Below are 16,661 nucleotides of genomic sequence, written 5' to 3'. Positions count from 1 at the left end.
GTGTCATTGGGCAAGACACTTAACGACAATTGCTTCAACCCAGTGGTCACTAATGGGTTGTCCAAATTATCAGCCATACATAAGCGTAAGCTGGCGCCAGGTGTTAAACCCGTGTTATAACGACTGTCGTTTTCTGGCCACGCGAGGATAAAGTAAGTTACATTCATTCATTCATTCAAAAGTAAAATCATACTATATATAATATATATAAAATCATTGGTAATATGCTTATGATTCATTTCTGTAGCTGTAGAATGGACCGTGAGAATTGTGATACAAAATGGCCTTTCAACATTTGCGACCTGGTTGACTGTGGCGACATTATTGAACTTGGCTGATGTTATTTTATACCAGGACAGTTTTGGCATCACACCTGCAGTACAACGTGGTATGATAATATTATATTCATATATAGTATACTGTGGGGTAAACCGGGATACTGTTAGCACCTAAATGCTAATTTAAACTTTCAAGTTAAGTTTTTTACACAATCAACAACACTATTTAGAGTCACGTGGTTATGGTTATATAACTTCGTTTTTACTAAATCAAATGTAACGGAAAGAGAATACAAACATGTCCCATCTTACCCCATCCTACTATGTAACTATATAGTAGTTTAGTTAAGTATTGTGATATTGACAAGAGATCGCACATATACAACAAGCTACTGTTAAATATGGTTTAGAGAACCCTGCGAAAAGGCAGTTAAAAGATTCAAAATGTTATAAACACACACAGCAGCGATTTAGGTGAAATACCATGGCGTCCCACTTTCGAATCATTTGCTCACCAAAAGTAGGACGCCCATTACACCACTGCTGCACAGCGTAAACACATTAGTAGCAGATATATTTTTGATTTTGTCATCAAATTTACATTCAGGCGTATCTTAATGATTTTAATATTCATTTTATAGGACTTATCAGCATTCAAAACGGCTCCACGGTGGTTTTGATTATTCTGCTTGCTATAATTATCGCTTGGTTCATCCTCGACAACTTTATATGGGACAAGTTCACTAGATTCATATTCACCCCTTACGCTGTCTTAATCTTGGCCCTGTCGGGAATCATTGCCAAGTTGCGTCCAGTCACCCAATCTAACCCCCAAAACCTCATCATAGCCTCAGTAGAACTCGGGATCGTCGTGATAGCATTACTTGCGAAAATATCCCTCGTCACTTACCGTTGCGTTACTCGTGGAACTGCTGTCTAAATTGTATTTGTAATTCAGTTTATTGACTTTGGAAAAAAAATGATGACCTATACATCTGTGACGTCACAAAAATGATGACATATACATCTATGACGTCACGTTCTGTTGTGTTGTTTCTATTATAATTTCGTGTTTTTGATTTCGTTCTTCACTAGTTAAATTTACAATACAAAAGGTTTATGTAAATAAATATTAATGTTTGATATTACGAGAATGTTATTATGTTATCCAACATACATTCGAGTATCGAATAGTATTCATTATATTAAAGACATCTATACTTGTAAAATTTTAACCTCTGCGCATATATGCAGATTTTTTAAACGGGGCAAAATGTATAGCTATAATCTTAATGTGAAATTCCAAAACAAGTATGCCTATATGCGACTTTCCTGTAGTAGTGAGTAAACTTACTGATCGAATTTTTATACCACGCTGTATACCGGAAATTTGCATAATGTAGTACATTACTAATCGAGCGTAAGTATAGAAACTTTTAGATTACGTGTACGAGCGAAGCAAGGTAGCCATGAACTCAATTGCTTTTTGTGCGCTATAGAGCTGTATAAGCAGTCAATATGTTTGGATTTTATAGTAGGTTGGGGGAAAATGGGACACCTTTTTATTCTGTTTTCTTGTCTCATCAAGTACTAAACGAAAAAGATTTAAAAAGTTATAAAACCGTATCCTCACGACTCCCATAAACTGTATTTAATTGTTAAAACACGACTAGGATATTTGGATATTATGTGCGAAAGGTGTCCTATCTATCCCCACCCTACTATTACTTGCTTCGAAACTTTTAGATCTCGCGTACGAAGGAAGAAGAAAGGTAGTAATGAACTCAGTTGCTATATGTGTGCTATAGGGCTGTATATATAAGCAGTCAATATGCTTGGTTTATATTAGTTAAACGGTAAAGTCGCAAGCGTAAAGTCAGTCATATATATTACTTCCTGTCAGGAAACAGAAATACTGTTATATAATACATTGATTGTTGTGCTCTTGACAAGTTATCAAGAAATGTTATGTAACAATTTGGCGTTATATAACATTTAATGGCCTATAATTAGAAAACCCTATTCGTGCTCTACCGCAGACCTAGAAGCGTTGTACAAAACTACGCTTGCACCACTATATAGCTCATGGCTGTTCATAGTACATGGTCGCTGCAATCTAGCCCAGCAGTACGATACAGTCGCTGTAATTGAGGGCAGCGATACCTATAGTCGTTGTAGTTTAGTTCAGTAGGTGTATGACGTGTTTGCATATTTAGAACAGATTTGTTATGCAAACTGTTCAGACAGTATATTTTCTTTGTGTTTGCCAAAAAGTGCGACGGGCTCTCAATATGTATACGTGTACAGTTGCACCTGCAGGCTACAGGTTACTTTACCACTAGTCGTTTTAGACTTATGTGATGTGCAGATTGGAAGTGTTTTGCTTTTACGTTATAGGCAAAAGATTAAACGCCTAGAGTGAGTGTTATTTTAGACGGAGGTGTATAATAAAGGGCACTTTAGTTTCGTGGTGGTTAACTTATAATCTCCAATTATAGTTAGGGACGGCATGACGCAAAACACATTAGTTGAAGTTGAAGTCTATGTTGTCACCTATGAAGTAGAATAACTGTATTTTTACTACAGAAAATGGCGGATATTACTAAAGTTCAGTACTTTGTTGTTATTTTTTCTTTGGTTGTGTTTGTCGCAGCTGTGCTTTTGGGCTACATAGGGCAGATGAATACAGGTATGTAAACGTATAGATTTTTTGCATGGAATATTTATGCGTGTAAGCTGATTTCCTATAGTACTGTGAGGTAAGATGGGACACCTTTAGTATATAATATCTAAATATCTTGATCGTTTTTTAAACAATTAACAACGGTTTATGGAAGTCGTTAGGATACGGTTTATAATTCTTTGAATGTTCTTTGTTTACGACCAAATGAGAAGAGAAAATAGAATGAAAGGGTGTCCCAACTTCTCCCACCCACTATAATAGCGTAAACGGAAATCAAGTTACAGTATATGCAACAATATACTTTTATGAGTCAATTAAAATATCGGTCCTTTAACATTTTAGAGGTGTTTACTAACACAACTGGTGGCATCACGGAAAAATACTACCAGCTGTCGACCCCAGCATCAGTTTCGTTTGGTGTAGCATGGGCGACCATTTATGTTTGGAACTTAGTCGCATCAGTGTATTTAACCGTCACCTTATTTCTGCCTTCCTACAAAAGCCCTTTAAAACAAGAACCACCACTCTTGTCAAATGTAAGTAATATGTGTGTAGTAGGGTGGGGAAAGATGGGACATTATTTCGTCCTGTTCTCTCGTTCCATTTGGCAAGTACACAAAAACTTTTAAGAAATTGTAAAAAAACACACTTACGAATCCCATAGACCGTTGTTTATTGTTTAGAACATGATCAGGATATTTAGATATTATGTGCTAAAGGTGTCTCATCTTACCCCACAGTACTATAAATGTAAAAAAATCACTATATATATATATTGTGCTTTTTGGGTGCTTTTTGAGTATAAGTGTTCTAATACCGGAATACATAGAGAAATATAGGGCTGTATACTAAAGCCGTAATCAAAGTACCTCTTTTCATTTCAGTTATACTTCATATTTCATGGGGTTGCATTTGCAAGCACGTTCGCTTGGATTCTCGTTTTTGATCGGGAGTTATTAGAATTAAGTTTGGCTGTGATCATACTGTGCATGATTTCCGTTTATGCTATCATCGTAATGGCATGCAAACCATTAGCAGACAGCATTGAGAACGGTCGAATCGATGAAACAGCTGAATGTAAAGGTTTGTATATTACCGCCAATTACCGAACGTGCTGTTGTTGTAAAACAATTATCTTTAATTATTGATACACAGTTATGATTTGGTGCGTGAGGATTATCGTGCAAAACGGACTCGGGGTCTTTGCGGCGTGGATCACAATTGCTACATGCTTGAACCTAGGAATTGTGATTACGTACAAAAGCAGTGCTGGAATGACGAAAGCAGTAATGAGAGGTTTGGAAACATTTTAAATTGATACAGAAAGAACATGCGCATCGGCCGTTTACTTATACACGCATATTTTTTTTACTTTGATTACTCATACCTGCTGGTCCACATACAATACGTGGCCAAAGTCAACTTGAACTTGAATAAACATAATAAATTAGGACAACTAGTAAAGAGTAACATGTTTCTTGAAACGTATTATAATAATAATGCTTGCAGCCATACATTCTTACAGCTTACCTACATTTGCCAGGTATTTCTGTAGAAGACGGATCGACCATTCCAGTTGTAATCGTCCTTGTTGCGATAGTCGCCTGGATGGTTATTGACAACTTTGTGTGGAACAAGTACACAAACTATCTATTCTCTCCTTACCCGATCTTAATTCTTGCACTTGGAGGCCTTGTGGGTAAACGGCAAAGTCAGGGTGGCTCCACTCGTATTTTAATTATAGCCTCAGTGGCCCTTGGCATTGCAGTTTTAGCTACTCTAATAAAAATTGGCGTCTTCTTGTTTAGACACCTTAAAAACAACAAGGTGGGTAAAAATATTCTTGAAGAAGATGAAAATGGGACGAGCGGAAAGGTTACAAGTGACCTATAGTGTTGGTAAATTGAGACGAAGTATTGTGTATTTTGTAAAACATGCGGCAATTGTACATTCATTAAAATCATACCCCAGCTTTTCACAAAACGTATTGGTCAGTTCAGTAATTTTATATACGAACCAACAAGTTATATAAAATGAATCATTTTGTGTTGGATGGTATATCAGAGTCCGTAAGTAACAGAGTTCATATACAGAATCCAGTTATCGTGCTTTTGACATTGTCTAAATTTCAATTTATGTCCGACGCAAAATAAAAAAATGTTTTGTAAACAGTTCGTGTATTGAAAACCAGCAAAACTACTTTAAAGTGATATTTTTATTTAAAAAGTAAATCAGTTTGTTTTTTAAACAAAAGTCGATTTAAAACTATTCTTATCGTAATTTGTCGTACTATACTTGGGGACAAAATCACTGTCTGCAAAATGGTCGCACGATGTCGCTGCATCTCCATAGTTACAAAGCTACGCTGCTAATTTTTGCCGCCAACTGATTGTGTGCTACAAATGTTACAATAGAATGGCTCTTCAGGAAAACAACAAAAGCCCTTCGTTTAGATATGGAGTGCGAGCTTCAGGTAAAAAGATTGTCTAGGGTGAATTCTAGTATATTAACAAGTTTACAAAACTGTTTTCTAAGGACTTGGCGAGGTTTGGACGCATACACACGACCAACTTAAATTTACCCAATTCGGATGGAGGTGTACTACTAAAGAAAGTAGTTACAGCAACAGAACTTTAATTGGAAATTGGAATGAGCAACGATATGAAGTAAACAGAGCGTTAGAGCTTAAACCGCTTCCATCACAGGTAATCAAACGCAATACTGACAACAAGGTGATCCTAGAACATCAAATTTATAGCGTTAGTTGATTGCCCAAATTTATGTTAGTGGCACGAGTATAAGGTATCGAAAATGGCCGCTCCAACTTTTGTATTTTAGGACCACCTTGGTAAAACTAAATCATGTATTTCACTGCTGTGGAATATTTTTGTTAAGTCAATATATTATTTTAATTGCAATGCTGTATATTTATGGGTCACGTAAATAAATGCGGAAATGCGTTTTAAGGTATTCCAATACCGACTAATACCAGCCAAGACAGCCAAATTTCCCGTTGATATTTTATATAACTTTATAAGAAATCTTGCAAACCAAACGTATTTTTACACAGTACGATCATTACTTTGAAACGACGTCATCGCAAGACTACAGACACAGTGGGGAACCGGTGGGATTAGATAACGTTTCGAAAAAGGTTGATCTTCGAAAACTGGCGGGTAAGTAAGAATTTTAACATTTCTAATAAGTCAAGCGGTAATTCTTAGTTGCAAATGGTATAGTTTTCCCATAGACTTATTTATCGTATCTAATAAAAATTTTGGCGAATTACGAAAGACTGAAAGTGAAAAACAACTGTCGTAGGTTACCACAACAAATTCAAGCTAAATTTAACCGCTTTTTAATGTGGTAAAAACCCCACACCTGTAAAATAACAAACTTCAATAGGTTGAAAAATCGCCACATAGTGACCAGGTGTACGTAAATTGCTACGTTGCTTCATTATTTATGTTTAAATTGACAGGAAAAGAACCAACAGCGTTTCCAGGTCACCAACCAGAGTTAGATCATGACCTTGACAAAGAAATGTACAACTCATTTATCACCACATCCCGCAACGCATACGTACATCCAACGGTTCGTAAAACGCCCCAAGTCTAAAGTCGTCATGTTACAGACTTAATCGTTATACAATGATCTGCCTAATGCGTTTTTGAACTATTTACCATACTGCGCTAGATAAGTAATATTGATCACAGCCATGTTTAGGTTTAGCTTTTGTGTTGTTATTAATTTAACATTGAAACAAGCCACTGATATATAGAAATGTAATATTACTGTGCATTTTTCAATACAAAATATTTTATAAAACCAGTATGCTGGTGCAAACAGTATCTGTGTGAACTTTTAAGCTATATATAGCAATGTAGAGTTTCGCCGTGTTGCTCGACGCAAAAACTAATTTCCGTGATGGCATCTGATAAAGTGCGTCCAAAAGCATGTAGTGTTGTAAGGTCAAGTAATAGTGATCAGTTCGGGAAATGTGATGATCAGTGACAAGTTACCAACTAACCGCCCTCTGACATTAAGATAACAACTTTGGAAAATTGACTCTCCACGCCCGTATAGTTTGGGGTGGATGCCTATTTCCTCGAGTGCAACCACAGCGTTAATTCCGTGCAGAGTTGCGGCAAACGCCTGCGAAAAGTCCGCGTGAACCGGGAAGATCAAATTACCCTGTACCTCTAACCAATAACCGTGCCAAATTGGAGTGATAGCTAGTTAACGTGCCAAAACGGGCGATTTTTCGGTGGCGGTTATCCGCACAAGAAGAGTGATTAAATATTGATTTTCAGAAATTTCTCACGCCGTTGAACTGCGTTAAATAACACAACCAATTATAATCATAATACTAGTACCCTTTTTGTGTTAAAATTAAAGGTCACTGTAAAACAACTGATACCATCTCCGGCGGTGGGCGCTAAAACGTAACGCTGGATAAGATTAGAAAGCAATCAAACCCGACATCTCTGACGTAAAACTTAATTTAATTATCTTGTATACTAGCATCCGCAACAATCGGGTAAAAACCATGTTAACGTAAAGTAGGCTGGAGGCGACGTGCGGCGTTTATATGAAAATAAACAATTAATCTGGTTTCGTTTGCTTAAAATTCCACAGTTTATTGCACAAGTACAGCTTTATCAAGTTACAAATGCATGCCTGCCCATCTGCTCCGTTGTTTGATCGAAAATAAACTATACTGGTCGACTAGTTAATCGGATTTTAAGTTCTTATCCGTTTTTTTGTATTTGTCATAATAAACGAAAACGCGTTGGAAATTTCACCATTCCAGGTCGTTTACGTTTGTGAATACGAACGGCCTATAACAATAATGTATTATGAACTTTGCAATTAGGGAATTTTCAGGCGGTTATAGTGATTGCTCATCACGGATAATTACTTACCACCCAAACGCTGGGATACAGAAGCCAAGTTTTTTTAATCGTTTGATTGTTGGGCAACGAGATCGGATATGAAGTGTGTACTTAGCGGCTGGACACACCTTTAACAAGCTACACGGCGGGCTGTAAAAAACGGTAATGCTAAATCTCGATAACCAAAACACAAGCTGCATCGAGGACCACGACAGGCGCAAAAACTATACCGACACAGATCTTATCCGTTCTTACGAAGCCGCTGAGTGGCAAGAGTGCCGGATATGTAAATACAGTTCCTGGCGACAGGCCCGTTGATAAACTGGACCACTGCTTATATACACAATTCATTATGAGAGCGTAATTCAGTTCTAATGATACGGCTGATATCCGGCCGACTCCTTGAACAATTAACCGAAGGTCCGGATATATTGGCGAGCGAAATCAAGGTGATTATATCACGTCATATTTGCCACTGCAAAACTCGCTAATTATGTGGTTGAGACATTTTCCATTGAAAAAAGCCACAAAAATCAACAGAGAAATATCATTGTTCGATAGTTATGAATGAACAGTGACTTATTATATCTTTTACAAATATACAGAAACTAAAACTGGCATGACGTAACATATATACGGTTGCTTTTCGCATTGAAAAATACGTGCAGTCATAGTTAGCGGGAAAATGACACATCAGCGAGCCAGTATCAACATGAGGTGCAGGCACGTTTATAGGATTAAGTGACATTTACACAACAGTCCACCGGACTCTGTATAAATAAAACAAGTCCTGTACTGCAACGAACTCGGCAGACATACGCAACTGCAATTATGCTGGTATTATAAACAACCAAACATAAGAAAATTCGTTTTTTTTCACCTGGTTTAAGCCAGCACGATTCTTTGGAAATTTAATTTGATAAATAATGAGTTTACACTTAAAGTCCTATATAGTAAACGATTTGTTTCGCGTTCCTAGTAACGTGAAACTGAGTCAAAACAGATTTGTTTACCGCCACACCAAGCTATGACTGCCACGTGTTTTGATATCAAACACGTGACCATGGACAGATTGGAATAGCACGTATGCCTGTGGTAGGAGTTGTTGTTTTCAATTAGATCTATATCTCGTGTTGCAGCAAGAACCGTAAGTGCGAAATTGCCTTCACTTCTTGGCAGGACAAAGACGAAGTCATAAGCAGCAACAAGTGCAATCTTGAGTGGCCGAGCCGCTTACAGCTTTCATTCGATTGTCTGAGTATTTTAGTCGAGTAGTAATAAACAGAATCTACTTGAAACAGATATAAGCCCCGATTATTTCGCATAGAAACATCGATTATAGACCAAGCTAATTGTAACTCATTGTATGTCCATTTTTGTACATAAGCCAAAGTAAAAATAACTCCGGACCACTACTTTGTCATGATTTGAAACCAGACATATTAAATTTGATAGAGTAATAATAAAAAAGGAAGTCTAATTTGCATTAAACAATCTCAAATAATAAAACCGCAAAAATAAAAGCACATCGTCATTTCTCGTACCATGCACACTTCACTCGTCCGCATTGTGACGTCATGCAAATTCATACTTCGTAACAAAATGACATCACGAAACGGTAACAGGATAAAAATTATCGCTAAAATAGAATTCCAGCTCCTAAAATGACACTGTTATCATTTTACGTAAAAGTATGAGTATACTTTGGTAAAACAATGAATGTACCTCGGCCCGCCAACGTTTTACTCATACTTACTGCTGCTGTCTCTGATCCGTACGACTATCTCTTAACAAATAAATTGCTATAACTATAACAATTTCTTAATATCAGACAATCCGTTTACCGTAACAGCTTTTAATATGAGACATCTGCTTGAACAACAGCAGCTTTCAAATCCTACAACGCTTGTGTAAGTCGTTGCGAATGCACGGCGCACAGAAACATTCCACGTTAAATACAATTAATCTACATTCCTTCGTTTTTTTGTTCCTTTGCCTGCTGGCTTAGGTTCTTTTAGTGACTTTGCTTTTGCTGTTACAGCAGAGTAGATCGTTCCGAGGTTCTTAACATGTTTAGGTGTTGTGTTTATTCGGTTTTAATAGTTATATTTCGTCTATTGAGTAGGGATTTTAGAGTGCCTAATATATATGTTGCGGCAGGGCCTTGCTATTTGATTCCGCAACAAACGGTTTTCAATTATGTTTTGATTGATAGCTAATGTCTCTTTGATCTGTTTTAAACTATGTTGTTTTCTGATACAAGCAGTAGGTTTACATCGGCTTTTATGTTTCACAAGTTATTGACATTACTATAAAGGATGTTTAAAAACCTAGATAAAGTCGGGGTTTTATATCTGTGGCCGCCTGTACATCCAGACAGACACGTAAGCTGTAAATATTTCTGCAATTATTCTATATTTATAGCATTGTGTATCCTGTGATGGCTATGCACAGTTTAACGTAGGCGTTTATGCTTTTGGTTTTGCTTGTGAATCATGGTATTTTCTAAGATTAAGAGCTGATCGCCAGAGCAAAAGTTTATGGAATGATTCAACGTCTGAGTAAGACAGATCCAAACAATAAAATACACCAATTTAAGTCAGAGATCAGAACGATATAAATCAACCACAAAATTTCGCAACTTTTATTTTTACTAAGCGCAACGTATAAACGAGAAGTAGCAAAAAGACCTCAAACCAGGATTAATGTTTGGCGGTAAGCAGAAACTTTCCAATTTAATAAATTCTCATTTCCACTCGCCAGACAAACACTTTAATTACCTTAGCTTGCAATTTATATAATCCATATTTTGTTATGGAATTTTATGTCAGTGAAAATTGCAGTGATGAGAAATTACGTTCGTATAACATTCAAAACGTTTCATTAATTTATTCAACGTAGCTTGTTAAAAAATGCATAAACGATTGTAAACAGAAAGTCGTTGCAATCTGTTAGAATAAATGCAGACCTTTAATCTTAAATAGTAGGGTGGAGAAGACCGGACACCTTTAGCGTATGATACTTAAATTTCATGATCGTGTTTTGAACAATTAACAACCGTCTATATAGCAGTCGCAAGGATTCGGTCTTACTCTTTAATTTTTTGCTTACTTCCAAATGGAACGATGTTGGTGTCCCATCTTCCCCACCCTATACTATATATTTGTAAGCGTAAGAAAAAATATACAAAGTTAAAAATAACTCGTAAAACATTACTTAAATTAAATAATAAACAAAGTTTAACAATTACCTATTCCAAAGGAACAAAACCATATTGGCTTCAAAGAGGTTACTGTAGTTTCTCCTTAACTAAAATAAACATGCTTTATGAGCAATCTGACCGAGATAGAAATTACGTAAAAGCTATACTTTATCTTGGCTAAATCAATGTTGAAAATATGTGCCTTGAGACAATAGGGTTTCTATCCCACGAGGTTTTTGGTGTACTACATATACCCAGTCATCTATACTCGTGTATTTTGATAGCATCGCATGCAAATGGCCACTCTTCGATCAAAACCCAATTTGCACAGTTGTAGCTGACCTGATTGCGATATAACACCAGGTGTATAGATTTTATCTGGTTTAAGTATACAGTGCAGTTAAAGCACGCTAGATCTTTATTACCGTGTTATAAGAAGTCTTCGAATAAAGAGTTTGTTTGAAGTAAAATAATTGTGCATTTTACAAGACCATATACTTCGTATGGGCGGTCAGATATATCTACATAGTAGGGTAGGGGAAGATGGGAGACCTCTAGCTCGTAAAATCTAAATATCTTGATTGTGTTTTGAACAATCAACAACAGTCTATGGGAGTCGTGAGGGTATGGATTTATAATTCTGTCTATACGAGAAAAAAGAATAAAAACGTGTCCCATCTTTCCCATCCCTATATATATATGGGATAATAAAAAGAAATCGCGGTATTATAGTTTTTAGTCGATACACAATTTAAAATGTGGTAATGACGCATTTAATTTGTTTTGGGTGTATACAGTAATATAGGCTAACTTCAAAACATTTCACTGAAAATCGTTTGTTGGCTATGACGAAAGTGCAAAAAAGTGTTGCTTGGGTTTACCGCCAGCGTGGAACTTGTACGTCCGGTTATGGGCATGCGTAATTGATACGCTTACGTAATTACGTCAGAGATTTTACTGACGTAAATTGTTAAATGTGAAATGTGAAAATCATGCGCAAAACATGTCGCATTTGCGCAATGACGCCTTCTTGGGTAAAGTATAATTAATCACTGTTTGTCGCATAATTGATCAATTTATTATTGATCAAATTTTAGTGATGAAACTTTATAATTATATAGTAGGGTGGGTGAAGCTGGGACACATTTTTATTCTATTTACCCATTTGTTAGTAAACAAAGAGTCTTGGACAAATTATAAATCCGTATCCTCACGACTCTCATATAGACTATTGTTATTTGTTTAAAACACGATTGTGGGGTTTGTAAATTCTGTGCTAATTTTTTCCCATATTACCCCACAGTACTATAAAAGTTCGAATACCAAAGTATGATGATCGTTCTTAAAACACAGACTGCTATATAGAACTCTAAAAGATAGTTACAGCGGCATTTAGAATTTGAAAGGAATGCTTTTTAATTTTTTTGCATACTGTATTAGGGAAATTTAGTAATGATTACGGGCAATGGACACCATAGATAACCTTGAATTACAAATATAATGCAAAGATAATATAGATTTTCACTCCGAGGCTACAAACAAAACCACTAGCCTAGATGGCTACACACCATGTATCCCAATACAACGGTACACCAAAGATATAAGGGTATCTGGTTGCTTGGTAACCATAATGACTTAACAATTGACGCCTTGTCCCACGTGGTTATTGCATTTCCAAATAGCTACATGGCGGATAAAACCAGCAGTAAATCCGATGGGAATTCTGTGTATATAAAACACAGTCAGTCGTCTTAAAATATTTGTATGCGTCCGTCAAATACCTACCGTTCTAAAATACGCATGCGCACTTACGTGGTCACGACTGAGATCGTTTTATACACAGACTTACAACGATTGATACAGGTTTAAATCCAGAAGTAATTAAATTCTCTAAAATTAAATATTTTAATGTGTAAACCATAAGACAGCCAAAAATAGTTTTGTGCAAATTTTATTCAAAAGTATCAAACTTTTTACCGCAGTGACTTTTGTGCAGAACTTATTTATAAACACCATCACTTCACGTCTAATTCTTATCTGTTAACCATCAGGACGTTGTTTTAAACTTAGAAACGTGTATATCTATTTTAGTGGTTGGTAAACCCGCACAAGTTATTTCCGCAATAACGAGTTATGGAAACAACACTAAATGGTTATGACGTGTTTTGTCCTATTTCCGGATATTTTCAAGTAAAAAATGAACTCGGTGGTCTACAACGTGGTTTTACGGTGATCTCCGTACCAATTACTTGATTTGCAATGATTCATGAGCTATTAGACATAAATCAAATGTTCAGTTAAGATTGAACATTTTTGTAACAAAACATTATTTAGGAGAATAGGTAGCTTTAAATATTTCAAGTGCGCCTTCCAGTTGTGGATATTCCCGATGGAACAAACACATGAAGAAATGCAACGTTTCGGCCAAAGTATAATCGTATGTTTGTCCACAACCACTGTGCTACCACACAAAGCAGAAAATGTTCTTTTTCCGTTTGGATTGAAACTGTTGTGGTGTGTATGCGGGCAGTTTAAGTGTACGAAAACTTAATTAACGATCCGGTTCCCACGTAACTCGCTGCCAAAGCATGCCATGTGCAATTCTCCTGCAAAAATTAAAGCCTCGACCATCGCGAGGTGCTCATAATTTAGGCAGCTTTGTTAAGACAACGAGACTAACGCCTTGTTGAGAAGGGATTTAAAGTAATATCCGCTGAGTGTTTAGTTCTTGCCTAACTTAATTAACGAGGTGACGGCTTACATGTGGCCTGTTGTTTAAATCTGGTCAAGCCATCAGTTCATAATAAAACTGTTATCGGTAATTCGATTGTGATATACGTGGACAGACTCAAAAAACGACGTTCGTGACCAACCATAGATCTCACGGCTATTAGGTTTCCAAATTAATTATCTTCAAAACACTTCTCGGAAAAAATAAAACTCCCTCGTAGCAGCATGTGCACCTGAAGAGCGAGAAGTGAATATGAGTGAACAAATTCCTTCAGATGCCACAGAAGAGTGATCTAAATCTTGATAACTTGGTCTATTGCTGCCAAAAGAGGCTGGAGTCAAATGTACGGAGAAAGGATGCTTTTACCAATAAGGCTAGCGCTCGTGCCTGGAAGTCATGCCCAAAATGCAAAGATGAACATTAGACGTGTCTAGACCATCCTAATTTCCATCCCTTGACGCTAAGTAGCGACTCGGTTGGCAGTTAATACCAAATCAAATCCTATGTATTAATCGGTTTATTTCAAAAAGACGAATTTTAACTTGACAAGGATGCGACGACTTATGATAGGAAGTTTCTACTATTTCCGTTGAAATGCAGCAAACAATTTGAAAAGTGGATTCGCGAATCACAAAATATGATCAATTATTGAGGCTATAATTAGACGCCACGATAGCGCAATAGATTATACACCGTGGTGGGAAAATTCCGTTTCAATAGCTACATTACCATAAGTGCATAGACGCAATAAAGCACGTTTTTGCTGTTGGCGCATGGCAAGCGGTCTAGATTCAATTTCAAAACTTCAAAATAACGCCAATTTGTGCGGTGGTGTACGTTTGTCTTAATTAACAAGTCAAAGCTGTGCAAAACTGCATTGTAGGTCGTGATGAGTTAAAACTAAATTAAAAATGATATATTGCCCGAAAGTAAACATTTGCATATCTTTCGCTTATAACGACAATTGCATAAGGTTTAAGCCTAATTAAGAATTAAGCGTAACGTATTTGTTTTAGGCTTGATTTATTTGGTTATTAAAATCGGAAAATAACAACTTATAAATCCCTTGTATACAAATTAGAGTTTTGAGCAATGTTTATTGTTACATAACTTCGTTATCCGCGTATCTATGACGTATTATGACGTAATGGGATCAGTTTTCTCCAAGAAAGACATTTTCGTGGACTTGTGCAAAAGGGACTCAATTTTGTGGTTTTTAGAAATGCATTCAGCAGACAACGATTTTTCTATGAAACGCAATCACGTACGTATCGGGAGATTTTAACGAGAAATCAGGGTTAGAAAAACGTTAAGATTTGGGGAAGTTGTGGCTTGGTAGTATGGACACGTTTCGAGCTTCAACATGCGGAGGTTTCTGTTTGGCTTCTGAAACAAATTTCCACACTCACGTACTTTTACAGCGAAATGCACGAATACACATGTTGTTGGGTTGAATAATAATTACTGCCGGAAATATGTATGCAAGTTCGTGTTGGAAAAACAGAGTGTTCACAAAATCCTTTTGTCCTTAAAACGACTTTTAAAAAGTCATTTATTTCAAATGTTTTAGGCTGTCGCTGTCACGTCGATTGACGTCAATTGCTTGTAAATCATTCGGGTTCAGACTAGAAAAAAATCTTGTAGTATTTAGTATCACAACTACACCGCCTATACTATATAAATAAAGGTCGTAGTAACTGGTTATACCTGTTCTATTCATAAAAACCCCAAATCTAAACTTTCGGGCGAAGGTAATTATGAAATTTCGATATATACTAGAGTGGAAAAAGATGGCACATGTTTCTGTTTTCTTCTTCCATTTGCGTAGTAAACAAAGAACATTAAAATAACTCTAAAACCGTATCCTCACGACTCCTACAGGGCGTTGACAACCAGGATATTTAAGTATTATGTGCTAAGGTGTCCCGTTCCCCCCACTCTATATATTGTTTATGATAGAAGCATAAGCGTATAAACGTTGCGGTTCCTCCGTCTTTGTATACATATATATATGTATATATAGAGTAAGCCAAAATGCACAGCCTGCCGAGGCAAAAGGTAAGGTATATGTTACATGCCGCAAAGCTGTTTTGCAACAAGTGGCTCGGCGACCTGGATACACGATGCACGAAAATTACCTTATCGTGGTTTGTTTGGCGTATATGCGCGTTGTGGTAACGGCGACGTACACGTGTGATGTTAAGTAAGCAGATTAAAATCACGATAAATTTAAAACCCTCGGGAGTTTTTTTTTGTGAAATATGTCACATCCACTACAGCACCTTACATGGTTATAGTGTTGTCGGTTTTAGAACACAATAGGCTAATAGTTAAACAACCTTTCGCGGCTGACCGTTGTAACCAAATCCTTATCTTACTATGTCCGATAAGCTGTTTCTCACCGGACGATATGAATTATTTTTAACTGAATATAATACATTAAAGGCTTGCAACAAAGATTAGTGTCACCGCGTGTGACCTTACCGGTACACGGTGGCAGAAAATTGACACGTTTAAGACCATTTCCAAGAATCATGGCCTGATGTAAACACGAGTAATTAAATAAGAAGCTTTAAGAACAAAAGAAACAATGCTTGGTTGGAAATCTATTTCGGGTTACCGCCACTAGCGCCTGATGCACTGGCACCACCATTGCTAGTTGTATAACGACCAAGCAAAAGGGAAATTTTGGTAAATTCTTGAGCATAAGAGTCAAGCTGTAACTAGTACTCTAAAAACACATTTGTTGTGTTTAAAAATAAACCTTTTATATCCCATGCGGTTATAAGAAAGTCATTTTGTTTGGATGATTGAAAAAACATGTCATATAATAGGGTGGGGAAGATGGGACACCTTTAGCACAGAATATCCA

At 36.6% G+C, this 16,661-nt stretch overlaps 3 protein-coding genes across 3 annotated transcripts in view; all 3 read left to right on the top strand.

Annotated features, from left to right (window-relative positions):
• LOC100186076 overlaps window positions 1–1,427 on the top strand; it is a 2,545-nt gene extending 1,118 nt beyond the window's left edge. Inside the window, exons 4-5 of the mRNA XM_026835480.1 lie at window positions 248–388; window positions 920–1,427. Of these exons, the coding sequence (XP_026691281.1) occupies window positions 248–388; window positions 920–1,218 (440 nt within the window). The 3' untranslated portion in view covers window positions 1,219–1,427. The remainder of the gene's footprint in view (window positions 1–247; window positions 389–919) is intronic.
• Window positions 1,428–2,834: 1,407 nt separating this feature from the next.
• LOC100178191 lies at window positions 2,835–4,944 on the top strand. Its single transcript, XM_002124117.5, has 5 exons — window positions 2,835–2,967; window positions 3,304–3,497; window positions 3,846–4,044; window positions 4,117–4,257; window positions 4,505–4,944. Exons 1-5 carry the CDS (start codon window positions 2,868–2,870, stop codon window positions 4,852–4,854), a joined length of 984 nt encoding a protein of 327 aa, XP_002124153.3. The 5' UTR covers window positions 2,835–2,867; the 3' UTR covers window positions 4,855–4,944.
• Window positions 4,945–5,273: 329 nt separating this feature from the next.
• LOC100180562 (UPF0686 protein C11orf1 homolog) lies at window positions 5,274–6,810 on the top strand. Its single transcript, XM_002127037.4, has 4 exons — window positions 5,274–5,434; window positions 5,497–5,666; window positions 6,032–6,137; window positions 6,443–6,810. The coding sequence occupies exons 1-4, from the start codon at window positions 5,377–5,379 to the stop codon at window positions 6,577–6,579; spliced, it is 471 nt and encodes a 156-aa protein (XP_002127073.1). The 5' UTR covers window positions 5,274–5,376; the 3' UTR covers window positions 6,580–6,810.
• Window positions 6,811–16,661: the final 9,851 nt, after the last annotated feature.

The sequence above is a fragment of the Ciona intestinalis genome, chromosome 8 (genome assembly GCF_000224145.3).
Source record: "Ciona intestinalis chromosome 8, KH, whole genome shotgun sequence".
Classification (NCBI taxonomy): domain Eukaryota; kingdom Metazoa; phylum Chordata; class Ascidiacea; order Phlebobranchia; family Cionidae; genus Ciona; species Ciona intestinalis.
This window is presented reverse-complemented; position numbering and strand designations above follow the sequence as displayed.

What these genes read in the sequence shown, in the direction of transcription:
- LOC100178191 (XM_002124117.5), top strand. Translation starts at nt 2,868, where the DNA reads ATGGCGGATATTACTAAAGTTCAGTACTTTGTTGTTATTTTTTCTTTG. An exon ending in AACCACCACTCTTGTCAAAT is followed by an intron (nt 3,498 to 3,845) that starts GTAAGTAATATG and finishes TTTTCATTTCAG; the next exon opens with TTATACTTCATATTTCATGG. An exon ending in GACGAAAGCAGTAATGAGAG is followed by an intron (nt 4,258 to 4,504) that starts GTTTGGAAACAT and finishes TACATTTGCCAG; the next exon opens with GTATTTCTGTAGAAGACGGA.
- LOC100180562 (XM_002127037.4), top strand. Translation starts at nt 5,377, where the DNA reads ATGGCTCTTCAGGAAAACAACAAAAGCCCTTCGTTTAGATATGGAGTG. An exon ending in TTAAACCGCTTCCATCACAG is followed by an intron (nt 5,667 to 6,031) that starts GTAATCAAACGC and finishes ATTTTTACACAG; the next exon opens with TACGATCATTACTTTGAAAC. An exon ending in TGATCTTCGAAAACTGGCGG is followed by an intron (nt 6,138 to 6,442) that starts GTAAGTAAGAAT and finishes TTAAATTGACAG; the next exon opens with GAAAAGAACCAACAGCGTTT.